General features: G+C 40.5%; 2 protein-coding genes across 2 annotated transcripts in view; both read right to left on the bottom strand.

Moving 5' to 3' along the window:
- Positions 1 to 6557, bottom strand: part of LOC140950573 (alkaline phosphatase-like) — a 15882-nt gene extending 9325 nt beyond the window's left edge. The window contains exons 1-6 of the mRNA XM_073399811.1: positions 6357 to 6557; positions 4839 to 5171; positions 3002 to 3247; positions 2053 to 2289; positions 1043 to 1189; positions 335 to 442 (exon numbers count right to left, since the gene is read on the bottom strand). Of these exons, the coding sequence (XP_073255912.1) occupies positions 335 to 442; positions 1043 to 1189; positions 2053 to 2289; positions 3002 to 3247; positions 4839 to 5171; positions 6357 to 6495 (1210 nt within the window). The 5' untranslated portion in view covers positions 6496 to 6557. The remainder of the gene's footprint in view (positions 1 to 334; positions 443 to 1042; positions 1190 to 2052; positions 2290 to 3001; positions 3248 to 4838; positions 5172 to 6356) is intronic.
- Positions 6558 to 16339: 9782 nt separating this feature from the next.
- LOC140950848 (uncharacterized) lies at positions 16340 to 17083 on the bottom strand. Its single transcript, XM_073400072.1, has one exon. The coding sequence runs from the start codon at positions 17081 to 17083 to the stop codon at positions 16439 to 16441; it is 645 nt and encodes a 214-aa protein (XP_073256173.1). The 3' UTR covers positions 16340 to 16438.
- Between the last annotated feature and the right edge of the window lie 417 nt (positions 17084 to 17500).

The raw sequence follows: 17500 nt of genomic DNA, 5'->3' as shown, positions 1-17500 counted from the left end.
TTTAATATCAAGTTAATAAATTCATTGCAATTTACTGTATACTGAAATTACTAATAGTGGAAGGCAGTAGTATATGCTCATAGAGTTAAGTAAGAAAAGGTCTTCATCCTGTCTACGTAGATCTTGGTGTTAGGTACATTTTGAAGATTTCGGGCTCTAGGTAAAATAGACATAAAAGGGTCAAGAGTGCAAAATTGCCAGCTGTAAATCATAAATCAAAAATCCCTTTTATTCATATTAACCTTGTATAAATGTTTTCCGCACTACCCTATATATGTTTATTCTGATAAATTAATGAAAACCTTTCCGGGTAATATTTATCCCTTTTACTTACCTCGATTGGTCATTTCCATAGCTTTACCGCACGCCTTTGCCATGGCAACTGCGTCATTTAAAGCTCTCACGGCCTGTCCGTCATGATGACCATGATCAATGCGGCCTCCTGAAAGTAAAACAGTGTACTTTAATAACGGGCGATGATATTGTTGTTCTAAGCCAATTCTGCATGTGCAAAAGTCATTACTTAGTGCTTTTGACACATTAACACATACAACACATAACACGCTCCTGTAGAAATATAAAAAAGATATCTAAAACTAGCTTTATCATAGGAGCCTAACAATATATTTTTGGCGATTTCTGCACAGCATTAAAGCTAAAAACAGGCTGGCCCGATTTTTTGAAGAGTTTCAATCCATGTCCATCCTTGCCATCCCTAACGAAAAACGACATAAAATAGTTTCAGGCGCGGACCTGATAAATACTGGCCGATTTCCTAAGCGAGCGCCGAAGGAGCAAGTTTCTAGGGGGGCCGGGGCCACGCTTGCTTCCCGGGACATTTTTTGGATTTTTGCTCCTTTAAAAAAAGCCCGTTTCCTGGGTTTCTGAGTCATTTAGAGAGGATTCTCCTCGGATGAAGCCTTAAAAATCGGCGGATTATTAAAATTATTATTTCTAATGCCTGGAAATTGAAAAAATAAAATAAAATAAAAATACCCAAACTATTTTCCAGATTTCGATTTGGAAAGTTCATTAAAATTACCTTCAACTAACAGGAAATATCCCTTTGGGTTCTTCTTCAATATGTTGATGGCTTTTTCAGTCATCTCGGCAATGGAGGGCTCTTGAACTCCATCTTTCTCCTCGACACGATCAACTTCGTATTTCATATGACCATGCTCAAACAAACCTAAGATATAAATTTAAGTCTTTAAAAAATTCAATCTAGTTTCACTGAGCATTATACTGACATCATGGCTAAGTCATCCATTTATAGAGTCTTATTATTCCTTTGTTTTCACCATAAAAGCAACTTGTTCTTCTGTTTTCCCCGATGGACAGTTAAGTCCACCAGGGGCTTCCTTGTTTTACAACGCTGGGGTAAAAATACAACGTTATAAATACAGTTATCATATAACACGTACGGCCCCCGCACAATTTCGTTGGAAAACCATATGAAAAGTCCCGTATAAGGGTCGTAGAGCGAGTTCCTTACGTCCCGACCTCGAGCCGAATATTTTCTCTTCCTGCCCTCCCACTTTACTCAGTCAATAAGTACATAGGTCGACGCATGCACAGTCTAGAGGCTGGACTAAACTAGAGTTTTTCAAAGAGAGTCTGTTCAACCGATTCAGAATCTGTATCTAGGAGATAACAGTGCTCCTATAGACTGATGAGCTCTCTGAACGGACCTCCTTCAGTAAATACAAGCCGATTGTTCTTATGCATATTTTTTCCAGGAAAGGCCTCCATCCATCCAAAGAAACCGATGAATCCTTCTCATTGTGGATTTGATGTATCATAAACCGAGTGATCTCGGATCGCTAATCCTGATCCGGCTCATTCCAAAGAAACGAATCCTAACACACCATAAACACCCCCAACCCCCCTCCGGCGCGCCCGCCCCCGCCCCCGCTTACTTGATCGACCGGTTACAAACTATAGGTTCTCATGAAAGGAAAGTGACAACAATGGACTGGGTTAAATAACTTTATGTTCACCATAATCATGATGGCACAACAACTACACGCTTCAAACAATCAAACAACGTACCTATCAGGTGATCCACTTTATCCACGTCAATCTCGTCAAACTGTTTTTTGTTCCACACATACTCGGCATTTGGATGTTTCTCTTTCCACTCCATCAGTAAGTTTCTACCGTCCTCTCTTTCTCCTTTCTTGTCGGGGTACTCAGGGTCGCTTTGGTTCTCTGGAATAAACTCTCTTCTGCCCCCTCCGAAGATGACTTCTATGCCATCCCCATGCGAGTATTCAATAAGTTGCAAAGCTGTTTATGAGATAGACATTGCTTGGATTTCAGCCATCATCATATTGTGGGATATATTGTTGGAGCATGATATATATAATGGTTCGTATAACATGATATGCCAATCAAGTCTCTAGAAATGTATTATCCAATACTCCCTTTTCAATAGAAAGGCCATTCGAGTTATGGCGTCATTTGACTACAAATACCACGATCCTTTACTAAGAGTGTTTTCTTGTACAAAATAGTTTTTTTTGTCTCATGTTCACGGACATGTTTTGTGAAATTTGTCACTGTCACTAACATTGACTGATCGACGAAAGAAAAACTTGGCTGTCGAGGAAAACTGTTAGTATAAATCAGGCCCCCATTGTTCAAAAGGTGGATAACATTATCCAGCGGATAAATCTCTGGATAGCGCAGTTGGTTTCCCAAATACTTATCCGCTGGATAGTGATTTATCCGCTGGATAGCGTTAGCCAGTTTTTGAACAACTGGGGCCACGCTTAAATCTGTCTGGGAAAGTTAATTGAAACTTAAGAAAAAAACTCGATTAATGGACATGCACTCTGGTAGCTGTAGTCATCATCATCATCATCATCATCATCATCCTCGCCGTCCTCGTTATCATTATCATTATCATTATCATTATCATATATCAATAACCGAACTGTTAAAGATCCACTAATGCATAAAAAATTTAATTACGAAATTACATCAAAGTTTACCGTACCAATGTCCGTGCAGTTTGATGGGTCATCTTTAGCCTTTTTCCTCATATCTTGATCGCTTTCCCAACCCCTGTCAGCGGAATGAGCGTACAAGGCAGCGGGAGTGGCGTGAGTTGCTCGAGCAGTGGTTACAAACCCCGTAGACATTCCCGCTTCCTCTGCTAGGGTCAATATTGATATCACCTTTTTGTGTTCGTTATAGGACGAGCAGTAGCCTCGCTCCACTGTTTCATCCACGCTAATCACACCTTCATATAAAGAAAACAAGACTTTAACGAGCCTTGCATCTCTGCATCATTGCATTATTATTATTATTATTTTTTTGTGATCCTTGTTTCCAAAATTCCGTAAAATTGTGATCTCTCATCCCATAAAAATTTCAAGATCTCCTAATAAAATAACTAATCCCATAAAAAGTTCACTGAAGTCAATGATGGAATGAACTTGATGGTAAACTAATATATAGATTTAGCCAAGACTAAAAGCGAAACTCTCGATAATATTCATAGTTTGTTCAAACAAAATATGAAATCGTGTAATGCTAAACGGCGAAAGGAAACGCCAGAGAACGGTGAAAAACAACAATAGGTCTAATTAGCAATAAAGCAACTTTGCACGTGCAGCACACTTTTTTGTACATTTCTTTGCCGTTGTTTTGCACGACTACTACGTGAAACTTCCCGAAACTTCGTAGTTACATTTTATGGAGGAAATGTCGCACGTTTTCTGGTTCAATTTTCTTTCACTGCCGCTCATTTTCACCTTGCTTTGGTGGCCGCTAGCCAGTTTCTCATTTTGTCACCGCCGTTACAAAATGTTCATGTTGTTATTCCAACAAAAAAAAAAATGTCTCCTCTGTTTTTTACCGCTCGCTCTTAGTTTCTGTCACCCTTCTTCTCGTTGAGCTTCGTTGACCTGCCGCCTACTTTCTCTTTTTCTCTGTGTTTCTCTTGCTCTATATTCCAAATTTGTGGACATGACTATTAATCTAAGCTTAATGCTTTAGAAAACACGGATACAGAGACAATTTCCGCTTTCTGTTTTCGTCTTTGTTGACTCTTTAGTTGTCTCTGCTTTACAAGTCGCGGCTGGCTATACGATTTCCCTTCAAAAGGACTGCGAGTTGCATTTGGGTTACCATACCTGTTGATTGAGTTATTTTACATTGGTATGCCTGTGGTGCGGACTGCCGGTTGGGCGGTCGGTTGGTATACGGTCACGTGATTACCCAATTTTTTCGGAAGGGTAATTCACCACATTTTCTTACCCATGGTGCTCCCTGCGCGCGCTTCGCGCGCGTGAGCTCCGCTATTATTTAATTTGGCTTTCGCATAATTTGGAGAATTATGCAATCCGAAAGCGAAGGTGGAAAACACCCTCACTCCGCTTCAAACTGCATTATAATATATAGATTAAGCCAAGGCCAAAACCGAAGCGTGGAAACGTTTAAGAAAAGTCTTTCTAACGTAAACGTTGCTGAGCCAGCAATAAATTGAAAACCATAACTGGCCAGCGGAAAACTTAAAAAAAAACACGTAACCTCAATGATTAGTACACCTGAGCTCGCGATACAGTCATGTGACACTGGTCCGCAGATGTCTCATATCAAGTCAAACAATTTGTATATGCCTTGGACTTAACAGCTAGTAAGTGAGACATTTCACATCTGCTAACATGAGGGGGGGGGGGGGGGGAAGTGCGGCGTGAGCTCCACTGTTTGTCGTATCATGGGAAAGCCGTTACTTTTTGCCAGTGTTCTAACGGGAAAATCTCTGTTGACCACAGAACACCCAGTTGAAAACCGCTTTAGCGCCCCTTGACACGTAATGACTTGCTTACCAGCATCGGTCTTTACTCCACTAAGGAACGCCGTCGCTGTTCCTGCGGAGTCTGCAACCTGTTGATCCACGTTGTAGGTTTTAGAAAGCGCGGTCCAAGGAAAATTTTCCCAGCTCAGTACATTCTCTTCTCCTGTTTGATTCCTCATTTGGCCCTCAAGGGTCCTTGACGCTGTCACAGTCGTGATACTCATTCCATCTCCGAGAAAGAATATCGCATTCTTCGCTGTGTGGGTTATAGGTTTCTGTTTCAGATTGGTTTTGAGGAGTTTAACACCATCTTTAAACCACTGGTTCTCTTTCTGATTAGCGGGAACAGGAACTGACCGTATTGCTAAAGGATTTAAGTGCAACATTTTTAGAAAACATGGGGAAAAAAAACCTGCTGCATTTGCTGCATGATAAGTTATTACAGACAAAGCCACTTGGTGCTTAGAAGTACGTATGCTCGCAAGCGTTCAAATATCTTGAACTCCTAATTACTAAAATAAAACATGAGCGGGGAGTGTATTGTTTGAAGTAGTGAGCCAAACTATTGAAACTCAGAATTAGGTTGTTTTGTCTTTTTTGCTTGTTTGTTAGTTTTTTAAAAACAAAGACATAAACGTTTTCCCTGGAGATATATTAAAGAATGCCGGCCTGTCTGCCATCTCGCCACTGAACCTCGCGTGATTATGGAATGATGTCGTTAATAGGTCATTGCATTATAAACAGTTACATAAGATTTGAAATGCAATTTCTTTTGAAATCTCTTTTGCGCCTCGAATTTTAGAGTGTATTTTTACCACCATAATCTTTTAAATGATAGCAAAAGATGTGAGATTTAAAATCGAAAAAATGTTTCAAGCACAAGGAAAAGTGAAAGTTCAACATGTCGGCAATCAACTGTCGGTCTCGCCATTCGACTCTGACCATGAATACTCAGATTACAGTGAAATATTTTAAGCCGCCAAAGTGTCAGGACACCCTGTATTGAGCTGAAAAGACCCTCCAAAGAATCTCAATATTGTTGAAGCAGGTACCTCTATCGTGCGGACTTCAATAGCGAGTCAGTCCCGTGATGACTGTTTAACACTTGATTAAGACAAATTCACGTGACTTGTCGTGCACGTTTGTATTGCTAGTTAGGGGTCCAGATACGTTTGCAATGAGTAATTTAAAAGTATTAGCGAGAAGAATAATTAAGTCCGGAATGGTATGAGCACACGCTTAAATTGCAAGCTTTCCGGCGTAAATAATTGTATGCTGGTCCATACTACGATGTTATGACTTTAAACAAACCGTTGAATAAAGTTTGATTCCCATGCTACTCCGCTAATCGAAGCTGTAGTTAATTTCATGTCCTATAACCCGATAAATAACTTAAACGAGTCTATGAGGGTTATCTTGTTTAGCTACGCCACATCTGCAAGTACCTCTCTTCAATATTCTATATCATGCACAGCAAAAGCGCAAAAGCAAAATGCTGAGCTTTCCCGTGGGTCATTTCGCCTCGAAGACTTACATTCTTTACACTCACCCTCACGCTCGGCTCTCGCTGTCTCTGTTTTTGATCGGTTGGAGAGTGTTATTGTCAAAATAAGAGCAACAGTAACTACAACTGAAACAGCGACAAGAAGAATTCCGTTCCTTGCTCTGGAGCTTATCCCCGCCATCATTCAATTGGTGTGCTGTACGAAAATAAAAAGAGGAAGGTCAAATAGCAGGGAGGCGATGCATGAAGTGCCGAGTACCCAGTTCCGAAAGAAGCGATAAAATTTCATAAATCCCCAAAGTAGCGACCCCCCGAAAATAGCGACCCTCCGAAAGTAGCGATGTCTGTTCTTTTTTATCTTCTCTAACTAGTCTCATTCAGGAGCGATTACTGCGAATGCTAGAGGTTAATTAAGGGAGACTAGAGAAGATTGTCAGAAGAAGAGTGCAGAGGAAGGGGAGGGAAGAGGGAGAATTCGTTTATCTCTTAACACGTGGGGTGGGGGGGGGGGGGGTCCTTATCCTGCATTTTCGCTCCTTTCCCAAGAATATCCTTCATCCCGCTATTTCTCTTTTGTTTTCAAAAACAATAACATAAAAATAATCCTATAACAATTTAGATTCTTGTATGTTGGGATTTCGGTAAATCTTAAGGTGACTCGACCCAGTTTTTTTTTTTTGGGGGGGGGGGGGGGGTACCATCGTACTTTGAAACTCTCTGGTGTCCCCACCTTTACTTTTATCGTAAGTCTAACACATAGAATGGATAACGTATAGATCAATCTACAATATAACATAAAAATTTTGGCGATCGGAGTAAATGTCACGTGGTTATAATTCTACCCCCCTTTGAGATCTGAGTCCAAAATCTGCTGTTGCCGGCATTGTAGCTTGTAAATCACTCGCCTTCGGCTCATGATTTACAAGCTTTTCTCGTATTCTCCCAACATCCCGCGTGGGTTATCACGCCGGTAAACCCATAGAAAGTGTGGTCTATTGCTTAATTGACTTTCATATTAAGAGCTATAATTCCCTTTTATTTTGATTGGGAAGTTTTTTTTTTCTTGAGGCGCATTTCAATGCTCTCACTCAAGTCGGGCCGTTTTGGTTCCTTTTCTACCCCTATGTCGAGCTTGAAAGCAATAGGAACGCTGAAACTCATACAAGCGAGATATTTTGGTTTCTTGCCGAATGGATAAAGCGTACGTAAACCGGGAAGCTGACAAATGAGATAACGCCGTAGCTCATACTGTTTATTTTGAGGTTTAAGCAACTTATCGTGAGGTCAAGATTGCTGGATTTTCGCCTAGTTCTCTTTTCGCAGCAACAACGATAACAAAAATCTTGGCGAATATCAAATCTTAATGCCCAATACTCTGCCATATTGACCTTACGTGAAGTCAAGAATTTATATATGCCACAGACATCTCTTTTTATACCACAGCAGCATAGAGGTGCTTGCGGAGGGCGATTCACATGCCAGGTGGCCTCCTGATGCCATCCACTACGTACTACATACTTCACTCAGACCCCGAGTGCATGGGATGCCTTATCCATCATTCATAACCTAACATATGTCATTTCAGTAAACTGCCCCATTTTTTGCTTTATCTCTGATGAGATATTGGATTTTAGATGGATTTTGATTGGATTCTGATACTGTCTGTTGGCTCAAACGTAAATTCTAACATCACGCAACATGTAACATAACTAAAGAGAACCTCAGCTGGCCGCCGCTGTCTAACATCTGCAAATGTTTAGACATGCCAGTCTCTTCGATGAGGACGAAAAAAAGTGCAACAAAGCGTAGACACCTATTTCAGAGTATTTAAAGCCGTATTGAATAGTGGGGCTGTTCAGTGAAAGTTATCGCTTTTTTAACACTATACTAGTAAGGCTGGGCATGTGTTGGGTAAATCCGTCTCTCAAGACGGTCCCATATTGCATTTCGATACCACACCGCCCAGTCTCACTCAATATTCTTAAACACACCAGGGGGTGTGAACATGCTCTCCATCTCTCCTCGGAAGATTTTCTCATGGACTCGGCTCACACAGATCAACTGCGAAATTCAGCCATGTGGTTCTTATCTAAACAGCTCTTATTGAATATTCAAGTGAAACAAAAATTTATCTTTAGAATCAGAATCAAGCAATTCAAGAGTCAGTTAACAAAGCACCTTAAAACTAAGGCGAGGACAACGCTGCATTCCTAGTGACGATGGAAACCCAATGTTACTTCGCACTGCCACAAGTCAGAATTTGGTAATTTTTGTATTCTCTAATAAGTTGAATATTGAAGCCAAGGAAATATGTCGGCATCGAGGATAGCAAATAAACAGGTGTCCCAAATAAATAAGTGCCATTACCTCGGTTTGATACTCTCCAAACTGAGGGAAAACAGCTTTCATAACATTGACATAATAGTGTAACATTCCGAGTTCGTCATTATTTGAACAGGACTTTCACCACATTCCACACCACGCGGTAACAGTGAAAGCATCTTATTCTAATTCATGTTCTGCTCATAACGATGATAATCCCTCTTATCCGATGCTCGTTCCTCATTTGATGCCGTAGGTTATATTATAAGTTTTATTTTAGTCGTTAGAATGGAGCGTTATGTTGCCTCTAAGCAGCTGGAATCATTAATCAATATCATGTTATGGCACGGACAAGACGTTATATGTTCAAAAGTTTCCAGAGTTATATCTGTTGCTGTAAGAACAAAGAAACCATGAGCAGGTATCAAACAGGTGACAAGTTCAGGTAATTTAGTTTCTGCCAAAACATGTTCTCTGAGTTTCTCTGATTATAGCTTCTGGTGACATGCATAAATAAATAGGATGATGCCTCAGAGCTCCAAGCCATGTGGAAAATAATGGCCAAGCGGCGAAGCGCATAGCCTGCTCAGGAGCGAGTGAGTGGCCATTATCCGAATTAATGCAATCATCCATTGTTTTAGAATCAGAGGGTGATTTTTCTGGCCATTGAAGTGGAACAGGAGAGACTTTATAGAGAGTCACCAAAATGGGGAAAATTGTTTTTTTTACTTTTTGAGTCAAACTTACATGATTTGAAAGAGTTTCGGAAGAGGAGCAAAACACCGAAAACCTCTTTTCGATACGACACGTATGAAGCCGAGTTATGTGGCCCCCGGATCGATAGCTTTCCTTAAAAAACGTTGCTCTGGTATTTTTTTTTTTTGGACTAAAATTGGATGATTTTAGATTTTCATTTTTTGACTTAATGACGATAATTCAAGAAGTAGGAAAAATGATCACGCGACATTTTCTGACATCACAAATTTGTTTTCCAGGATTCTGCGCAGTTGGAAATTTCCTTTTTTAAATGTTTTTTTTTTTTCTTTTAGCTTTCGACAGTCAAGATGTCTTATATGCAAGTTAAATAGCAAAGGCAATAGAACAAGAAAACACTTAAATTTAGAGTTATTTCCTGACGGCATTTATCCAAATTCAAACTGCAATATCTCTGCTCATATATGAGATATTGGAAAAATGATTTCAGCTTTAAGCTCCCTTTTTATCAGATCTCTCAGAATAAGACAAAAAAACTGAGAGATTCAAAATTTAAAATTTACGTAAGAATGACGTCAGCAAACATGACTTCATACATGAATATTTTAAGACATGTTAAGCAGCTAATTTGATTGGCCTGACATTTCGTATTTTCGGGCTAACTTTCGTGGAAAAAAGCGAAAAATCCAACAAAGTTATTGTATAATAACACAAATACTCACGCATTGATGCGACATTTAAGGGGTGGTTTGTCCCCACTGTGGATACTTCGCCTGTTCATCACCAATGTTAAACTTGCCATACGTCGCATGGCCGTGTTTTGACTACAGTTGTAAGGTTAAGCGCGACCGTTTTATTATTTTTATTTTTTTTATTTTCCAAGTACTTGCTCTCCATCTATGCTATGATTCTTAGCAAGAGGTCAGCGGCCTCACTAATGGTAGTAACTAATAATAAGAATAAAATACCAATAATCAAAACATGCCCAGCTGGGTTTGGAAAGAGTTTAGTGGCTGTGCTTCAACGACGTTCAGGGGATGGCCGTTCCAGTCCCTAATGGTATTAGGTAAAAAAGGGTATAAGTGATAGTTTGTTTCAGATGCCGGGACTTTATACGAGAGTCTGTGCGTATGCCTATTGGATCGGCCGGCTGGCTCGAGATATTTCTGTTGGTCTATCGCAACTAAGTTACAGTGCATTTTATACAGCGTTGTTAGTCTAAAGCTTTCTTTCTACGAAGTTCTAAACTTTCCCAATCCAGTTGTTTCAACATTTCGGTGACACTGGCAGACCTTTCGTAAAAATTTAGGACATAACGTGCTGCTCTACGTTGCACCATTTTTACTCTATCCCTATTATGTTTGGTATATGGGTCCCAAACAGTTGAGGCGTATTCCACAGAGGGCTGGGCTAACCTCTTGTAGGCGATTAATCGATTTCAGGTCTGGAGAGTTAATTGTTAGATTTCTTCTCAGGAAGCCTAGAGTCTGGTTTCCATTAGTTGCCATGTTCGAGATGTGTTGAGTCCATCGTAGATCCGCTGCTATTGTTACTCCTAAAGACTTAACAGAGTCAACCACTTCCAGTACTTTACCATGAGGGGTTTATTCATGGGTCAGTGGCTCCCTTTTGCGGGACACACGCAAGACCTGGCATTTGTTTGTATTGAATTCCATGAGCCACTTGTTCTCCCAGTTTTCAAGTTCGTGTAGATCCTTCTACGGAAAGTTTGTGTCACTTTGCGACTCCACGGCTAGGTATAGCGGGGTGTCATCTACAAACAGACGAACTGTAGAGGACATGTTACCTGGAAGATCATTCAATTAGAACAAGAAAAGACATGGGCCCAATACAGAGCCTTGAGGGACACCAGATTGCACTTGAGTAATGTCTGAAAACTTGCCTTTAATGACAACTTAGTGCGTTCGGTCAGCTAGGAAACCTTCTATCCAATCCCTTGTTTTGTCCTGTACAATGTAGGAGTCCAACTTTATCAAGCGTTGGTGACCCACCTTATCAAAAGCTTTCGAAAAGTCCATGATCAAGGCATCCGTTTGCCCCCCGCCTGCATATCACATGCTAGGTCATGAACAAATTCCAACAACTGTGTCTCACAAGACCTCTATTCTCTGAAGCCATACTGCAAATGGTACAGGATATTGTTCCTATTTGCATGTTTCATTAAGTTACTGACGACAATATGCTCCATAATCTTGCAGGCAATACATGTCAGTGATACTGGCCTATAGTTTCCAGCCTCTGGCCTTCTCCCTTTCTTGAATACTGGGATCACATAAGCCTATTTCCTGTCACCTGGTACCTGGGCTGTGTCATATGATCTTCTTTAAATCAGAGTCAGTATAGGAACTATAACGTGAGACAGTTCCTTCAATACCCTTGGTCTTATCTGATCTAGCTGGGCCAGCAGTTTTATGTACCTTCAGTTCTTGTAGTAGTTTCAGGACTCCCGATTCTGATTTTAGAATATCAGGCATGCTTCGGAAGGGGGAGATAGATGGCAACAAGTCATGTGATACAGGCCTTTCAATTGTAAATACAGACTGGAACTGTGTGTTAAAAATATTAGCTACTTGATCTGGCGCAGATACTTTATTTCTTGTTTCATCACTGATGATCCCCGAAGTGTCAGATCGAGATGCTTGATGAAGGTCCAAAATCTTTTTAATCCTGGCTGTTCCTTACTTTCCTCTCTAATGGGGGTTATGATAGACTCCACATAGCTCCAGTAACATTGCCGCATTTTTCTTTGAATATCTTTATCAAGCCACTTAATCCTCTTTGTGATCTTCCTTAGATCAAAAAATCCCAAAGCCCTAGCAAAGCCCTTGCGTTTGATTGGCAATCTATCCCGTTTTTAATCATCTTCTTAATCTTGGGTGTAATCCAAGGTAAGTTGTCTTTTTGCTTGCTGAGTTTGTGTGGTAAGTGCCTATCAGTTCCTTTGTTAATCAAAGCTTTAAGTTCCTCCCAGAGTTCATTTGCTGTTAAGGTTTTCCCATTGGTTGTTACGGTGTCAATATCCTTCGATAGCTGAATAGTCAGACTGTCCCAGTTAGCTCTCTTAGAAAGTGGGATCTTTCGAGGTGTCTCTTTATGCTTCATACGCTTAAGATCTGCAGTAATAAGTGGGTAATCATGATCTGACACTCCCGGAACAATAGATACATCTCTGATGGTGATGGACTGATTTGTAATAGCCAAATCTAAGGTGTTCTACTGTCTAGTTGGTTCTTCAACTAATTGGACCGGACTTTTATCGTCCAAAATGTCACCAAGTTGGCAATGCAGACCTGGGTAATTACATTTCTTTACGAGATGGTTTATCCAGTCCCACCCAGGAATGTTGAAATCACCGCCTAGTAATACATGATGGTGATCTTCTATTACAGATAGTGACCTTTCAGGCTCTAGCAAGGATTGTTCATCATCTTCATGCGGTCTATAACAAGCACCCAGACAGATGGTTTTGCAGTCAGCTAGTTGAATACTGCACCACAAAATTTCACAATCTGTTTCCATATCATTCTCCCTGGTGACAGCAAGGTCTTTTTTATAAGCAATGAGAACACCATCGTGTGGGTCTTATACCCTGTCTCTTCTTTCTATTTGGTACGAGCTGGCAAATATTATCTCAATACAGCTATGGGTATAAGATAACCAAGTTTCGGTACCAATAATTATGTCAGGATCTGTTCTAGAGACCATTTGGGCAAAATGTTGATATTTTGCTATGATGCTCTAAAAGTTTATAATCTGCACAGACAAAGTCCTTTCTCCAGCACGATGGGTTTCACTCCCAGTACTAAATGTAGTAGGAGATTATGTATGTTCAGGTGTGCCAAAAAGGAGCTGTCCGCTGAGACGCTTTCCAGAGGGGAAAAAGGATTTACATGGCAAATACTAGCAATAGAGTCGAGCAAGGAGCTAGAAAAATTTGGGAGCCCACAGTTATTGCATTCCCACACACAGGAAGAGTTTGCCAGAGCTTCATAAACGATAGTATTTATATTCATGCAGCGAGTGCGATGTCACTTATCGCAAAAATCACACTGTATGCCTCGTTGAACGATGAGTGAAGAATAGAGAATACTCGTTCAGCTGCTGCAGACGAGGGCCCTGGCACTAGAAGTGGTGGAAGTGGTGGAAGGTACTCGAGGACGACGCCATCTTTGATTTGAGGCCTGAGGGGTCGAGCCGCCGAGCCATAAGCGTGGTGGCCTGAGGAGAGTCTCAGTCTCTCAGATATACACAGGGTGACCTCTGCCGCCTACCCTATCTCACCATGGGCCTTAGCACAGACCTCAATATTTTTCAAAAACAATACAGAAATAAAATACAAACTGAATTATTCTAGAGCTGTGATGGTTTTTTTTTTTTTAACGCATAAAAGTTCGGATTATGCTAGCAGTGCTAAACTGAAATAAAAGCTTAAAATAATGCTCGTTTTGCTGAATTATGCTTAAAATTATGCTAGCACAATCTACCAAAGCCTACAGGCAGCTTCAGCTGTCAATGAGATTGACTCTATTGTCTTGATTGTGTCTTCCAAAATGTGGCGAACCGCTTCTCGGTAAAATGTTCTCTCGTACATCTCCGGTGTGTATCGCTCCAGACTCACCCACTTCTCGAAGAGGCGTTCTTTCGGCATCAACTCTTCGCACGAATTCATAAACTCCCACCTGTCCCCGTAGTTTTGTTGGAGGTGTCTAATAAACTCCGTCGTCTTCATCAAATACGTTTACAAAACGTACGTTGGGCGTATACGGATAACCGGGCGCATACTAATAATTAAGATAAGAGCGGGCGGTCACGTGGATGAATACATACTCCTTGTAAATCATTTGTCTAACACACCGTCATTGCCCTTAGCAAAAGCCCCCGCAGCCACACCGCAGCCACGCTGCAGCCAATGCGAAAATTCTGTTACCCCGGTGGTGTGATCAACCTCTCCTGGGCTAGGTGGGTTATCTGCAAGGACACACTTAAATTGGAGCCTCGCTCTGTTGTGTGTTCAGCACCATTATGGTGGAAGTGATTAAATAATTAAATAATTAAATAAATAAATAAATAAATAAAGCCTTAGCCAGCTGTATCAGCACAATCACCTTCTATAGTACTGGTGGTCAAAATTAAATCCTTCGCAAGTATAAGCTATACATTGTGACGACAACTTTGGTCGTTTTGTTCCATATGGAACAATGCATATTTTTCTTCCTCGACCCATTTAGATTTCAGTTTCAGCATTTAAGCGAATTTGGCAAGAATAGATGTTTGCAAGGAAGATTGGAAGGTCTTCCCGCGAGCCTTTGCGAAGCGGGTTTTTGTCATGTTCATATAATGGGGGGAATCAAGAGCGTCGAGTTGAACTTTTTCGTGATTTTGATGTCGTTTCTCATCATTTTTAAATCGAGTGTTGCATTCTTCGCCAAAAGTTATATCTTCTATAACAGAGAACAGTATAAGGTGAGCAAAACCCATTCGATGGTGGCCAAAGCATGAAAAACCAAGCTGAGGCGAGGAAAACTCAACGCAAATAGGAATCATTTCACTGTAAAACTTGATTACAAAGAAATGTTAACGATAATTCTTTGGATAACGTGAACTGTGCTGTCTGCATATCCAAAAAAATATATACATATTAAGCTTAATGCATAGTGAGGGATAACAAAACAGTGCAATTTTTGCTGCACATTTCGCCTAAGGCTTCATCAAGACTTCGACAAAGTAGTCACGGGCGGCTCGTCCATAAGCTAATCCAGGCCGGTTTCGGTGGCAAGCTGCTTAACTGGTTCTGCTCTTACCTGTCAGGTCGACGCCAACGCGTTACGGTGCTCGGCGCCACTTCAGGGGATCTTCCTGTTACCTCTGGAGTACCCCAGGATTCCATACTCGGACCAGCCTTCTTCCTCTTTTCCGTCAACGACCTTCCCTAAGTCATCATTTCTAGCAGTCGGTATATTGATGTTGGCTAACGACACAAAAATATTCAGAGAGATAAAGACTTTAAGGGATGCATTTTCCCTCCAGAAAGACCGTGGGAAGCCTGCAACTTGGTCTCAATCATCTGGTCTCCTTTTTAACGAAGCTAATTGCAAGGCGCAGCACATAACAAGGAAAACAAGCCGATTCGACAACACCGCACTTGAATTATATGCCGCAGAAAAAGACCTGGACGTATGGATTACTAAGGATCTAACATGGCACAAACAAGTAAACGAACAATCTTCGCGTGCTAATAAATTACTTGGATACTTAAAGAGGAACACGAGGGAACCTAAGTAAGACGAACGCTATACCTAGCCCTAGTTATGCCACATTTGGGATATGCCACCCAAATTTGGGCCCCGCAGTCCATCGAGCTCATTGTCAAGCTTGAGTGTGTCCAAAGACGCGCGACGAAGTTTATCTTAAAACCGCCTTATTCTTCTAATAAAAGTTATAAGTCTCTTTACAAACTCTAAACCTAATACCAATTTTTTACCGGCATGAACTTTTAGATTTAATTTTTTTTTTCAAATTGACACACGGTCTTATTAACGTGAACTCCTCTGTACTACCTGAAGTTCGCAAATACGGTAGACGCACTAGACCCTCAACAAGCAATGTTAATATGAGCTCATCGACTTTAGCTTCCTTTAAATCGGCTGTTTTTAATTATAATAAGTCCGCGTTAGCTGTTTCCTATGATTGTGAAGACCCACGTTCGTTCAAGTCTATCATGGTGCTTGTCCAATATCGTGTTGTATGTAGCTGTAGTATTTCTTGTCTCGGTGTGTTTTTAAAGATTTCTTGTTTTTTATTATAATTATTGTTATTATTATTATTATTATTATTATAATTTTGAGATAAATATTAGCGATAAAAAATCACGACGTTTCGACCTCTCCGAGGTCATTTTCAAGTGTATAAAAGTTCTCTAAATTAGCATAAATAAGTTAAAAACAAGTTATAATAGATAAAAATGTGGTGAACGCTAAAATGTGATAAAATATGTAAAAATGTAAAAAGTGTTAAAAATATTTATAAAGTCAAAAAACAATGGAAATAAAACAATGTTAACAAGAACTACTCTAAACAAATAATTTGGCGCGAATTGAATCGCACTGTTTGTTAAGCGTCGGTTTCAGTTCTTGGATAAAAAATATTTCAAAAATAAGACAGTCAAATTTGTTCTGACACTTTCTTAAGATTCTAAAACTTTGTGCGATGTCTTCAGGCTCCATATCATGCTGCTCTCTGAGGTGGTTTCCGATTGCCGATCCTTTGTGTTCTTCAATTCGTTGGTGTAGGTGTCGGCACGTGTAGCCGACATAGCCTGCATCGCACAGGCTACACTGGAAAGAATACACCACGCATTGTTGACTCACAAGAGGCGGCTTGTCTTCCTTGACCTTAATTTTATCTTTGATCTTCCTACTTGTGTAAACTGGGCTGATGTCTGCGTTGATCTTCCTACTCAGGTCAGCCAGCTGTTTACGTACTACGTTTGCTGATTTCTGGTCTTTGAAGGGTAACACGATTCTGATTGGGGCTTCTCTTTTATCAGCCACTTGGGTGTGTGAATCCTCGGACACTTTGGATTCAATGAATTGGCGAATGGTTGACTGCACAAGGTCGTCTGGATAGCGCAGTCGGGAGAAGATCTCTTTAAGGCGTTCACAATCCTCGTGAAAAAACTTCCACGTAGACGAGAGTTTAAACGCACGGTTAAGCATGGTGTTCAGGAGTGACCGTTTGTATCTGGCGTACTTGCTAAAATACAAAATTCGACAGCTCACTATAAGTTATAGCAAAACAAAAGCTCGGAACCGGAGAGCTAAACTTAACGAACTGGAAGAAAAATTACAGAACTGTACCAAAAAATGTGACAATGATCCGTCGAGACAAAATGTTGAAGATTTAGAATGCTTACAGGCAGAATACGACCAACTGTATGATTTCATTACTCAAGGAGCTATTGTTCGTTCTCGTGCAACGTGGTACGAAAAAGGTGAAAAGAACAACAAATATTTTTTGAATTTGGAAAAATCAAATAAAAATAAAAGTTGTTTGCGGAAAATTTTAAAAAGCGACGGAACAATAGCAGTTGATCCTAAAACAATTATGAGTGAATTAGATTTTTTTTACTCCAG

The sequence above is a fragment of the Porites lutea genome, chromosome 1 (assembly GCF_958299795.1).
Source record: "Porites lutea chromosome 1, jaPorLute2.1, whole genome shotgun sequence".
Classification (NCBI taxonomy): domain Eukaryota; kingdom Metazoa; phylum Cnidaria; class Anthozoa; order Scleractinia; family Poritidae; genus Porites; species Porites lutea.
Note: the sequence above shows the minus strand (reverse complement) of the source record. Positions and strands in the feature narration are given on the sequence as shown.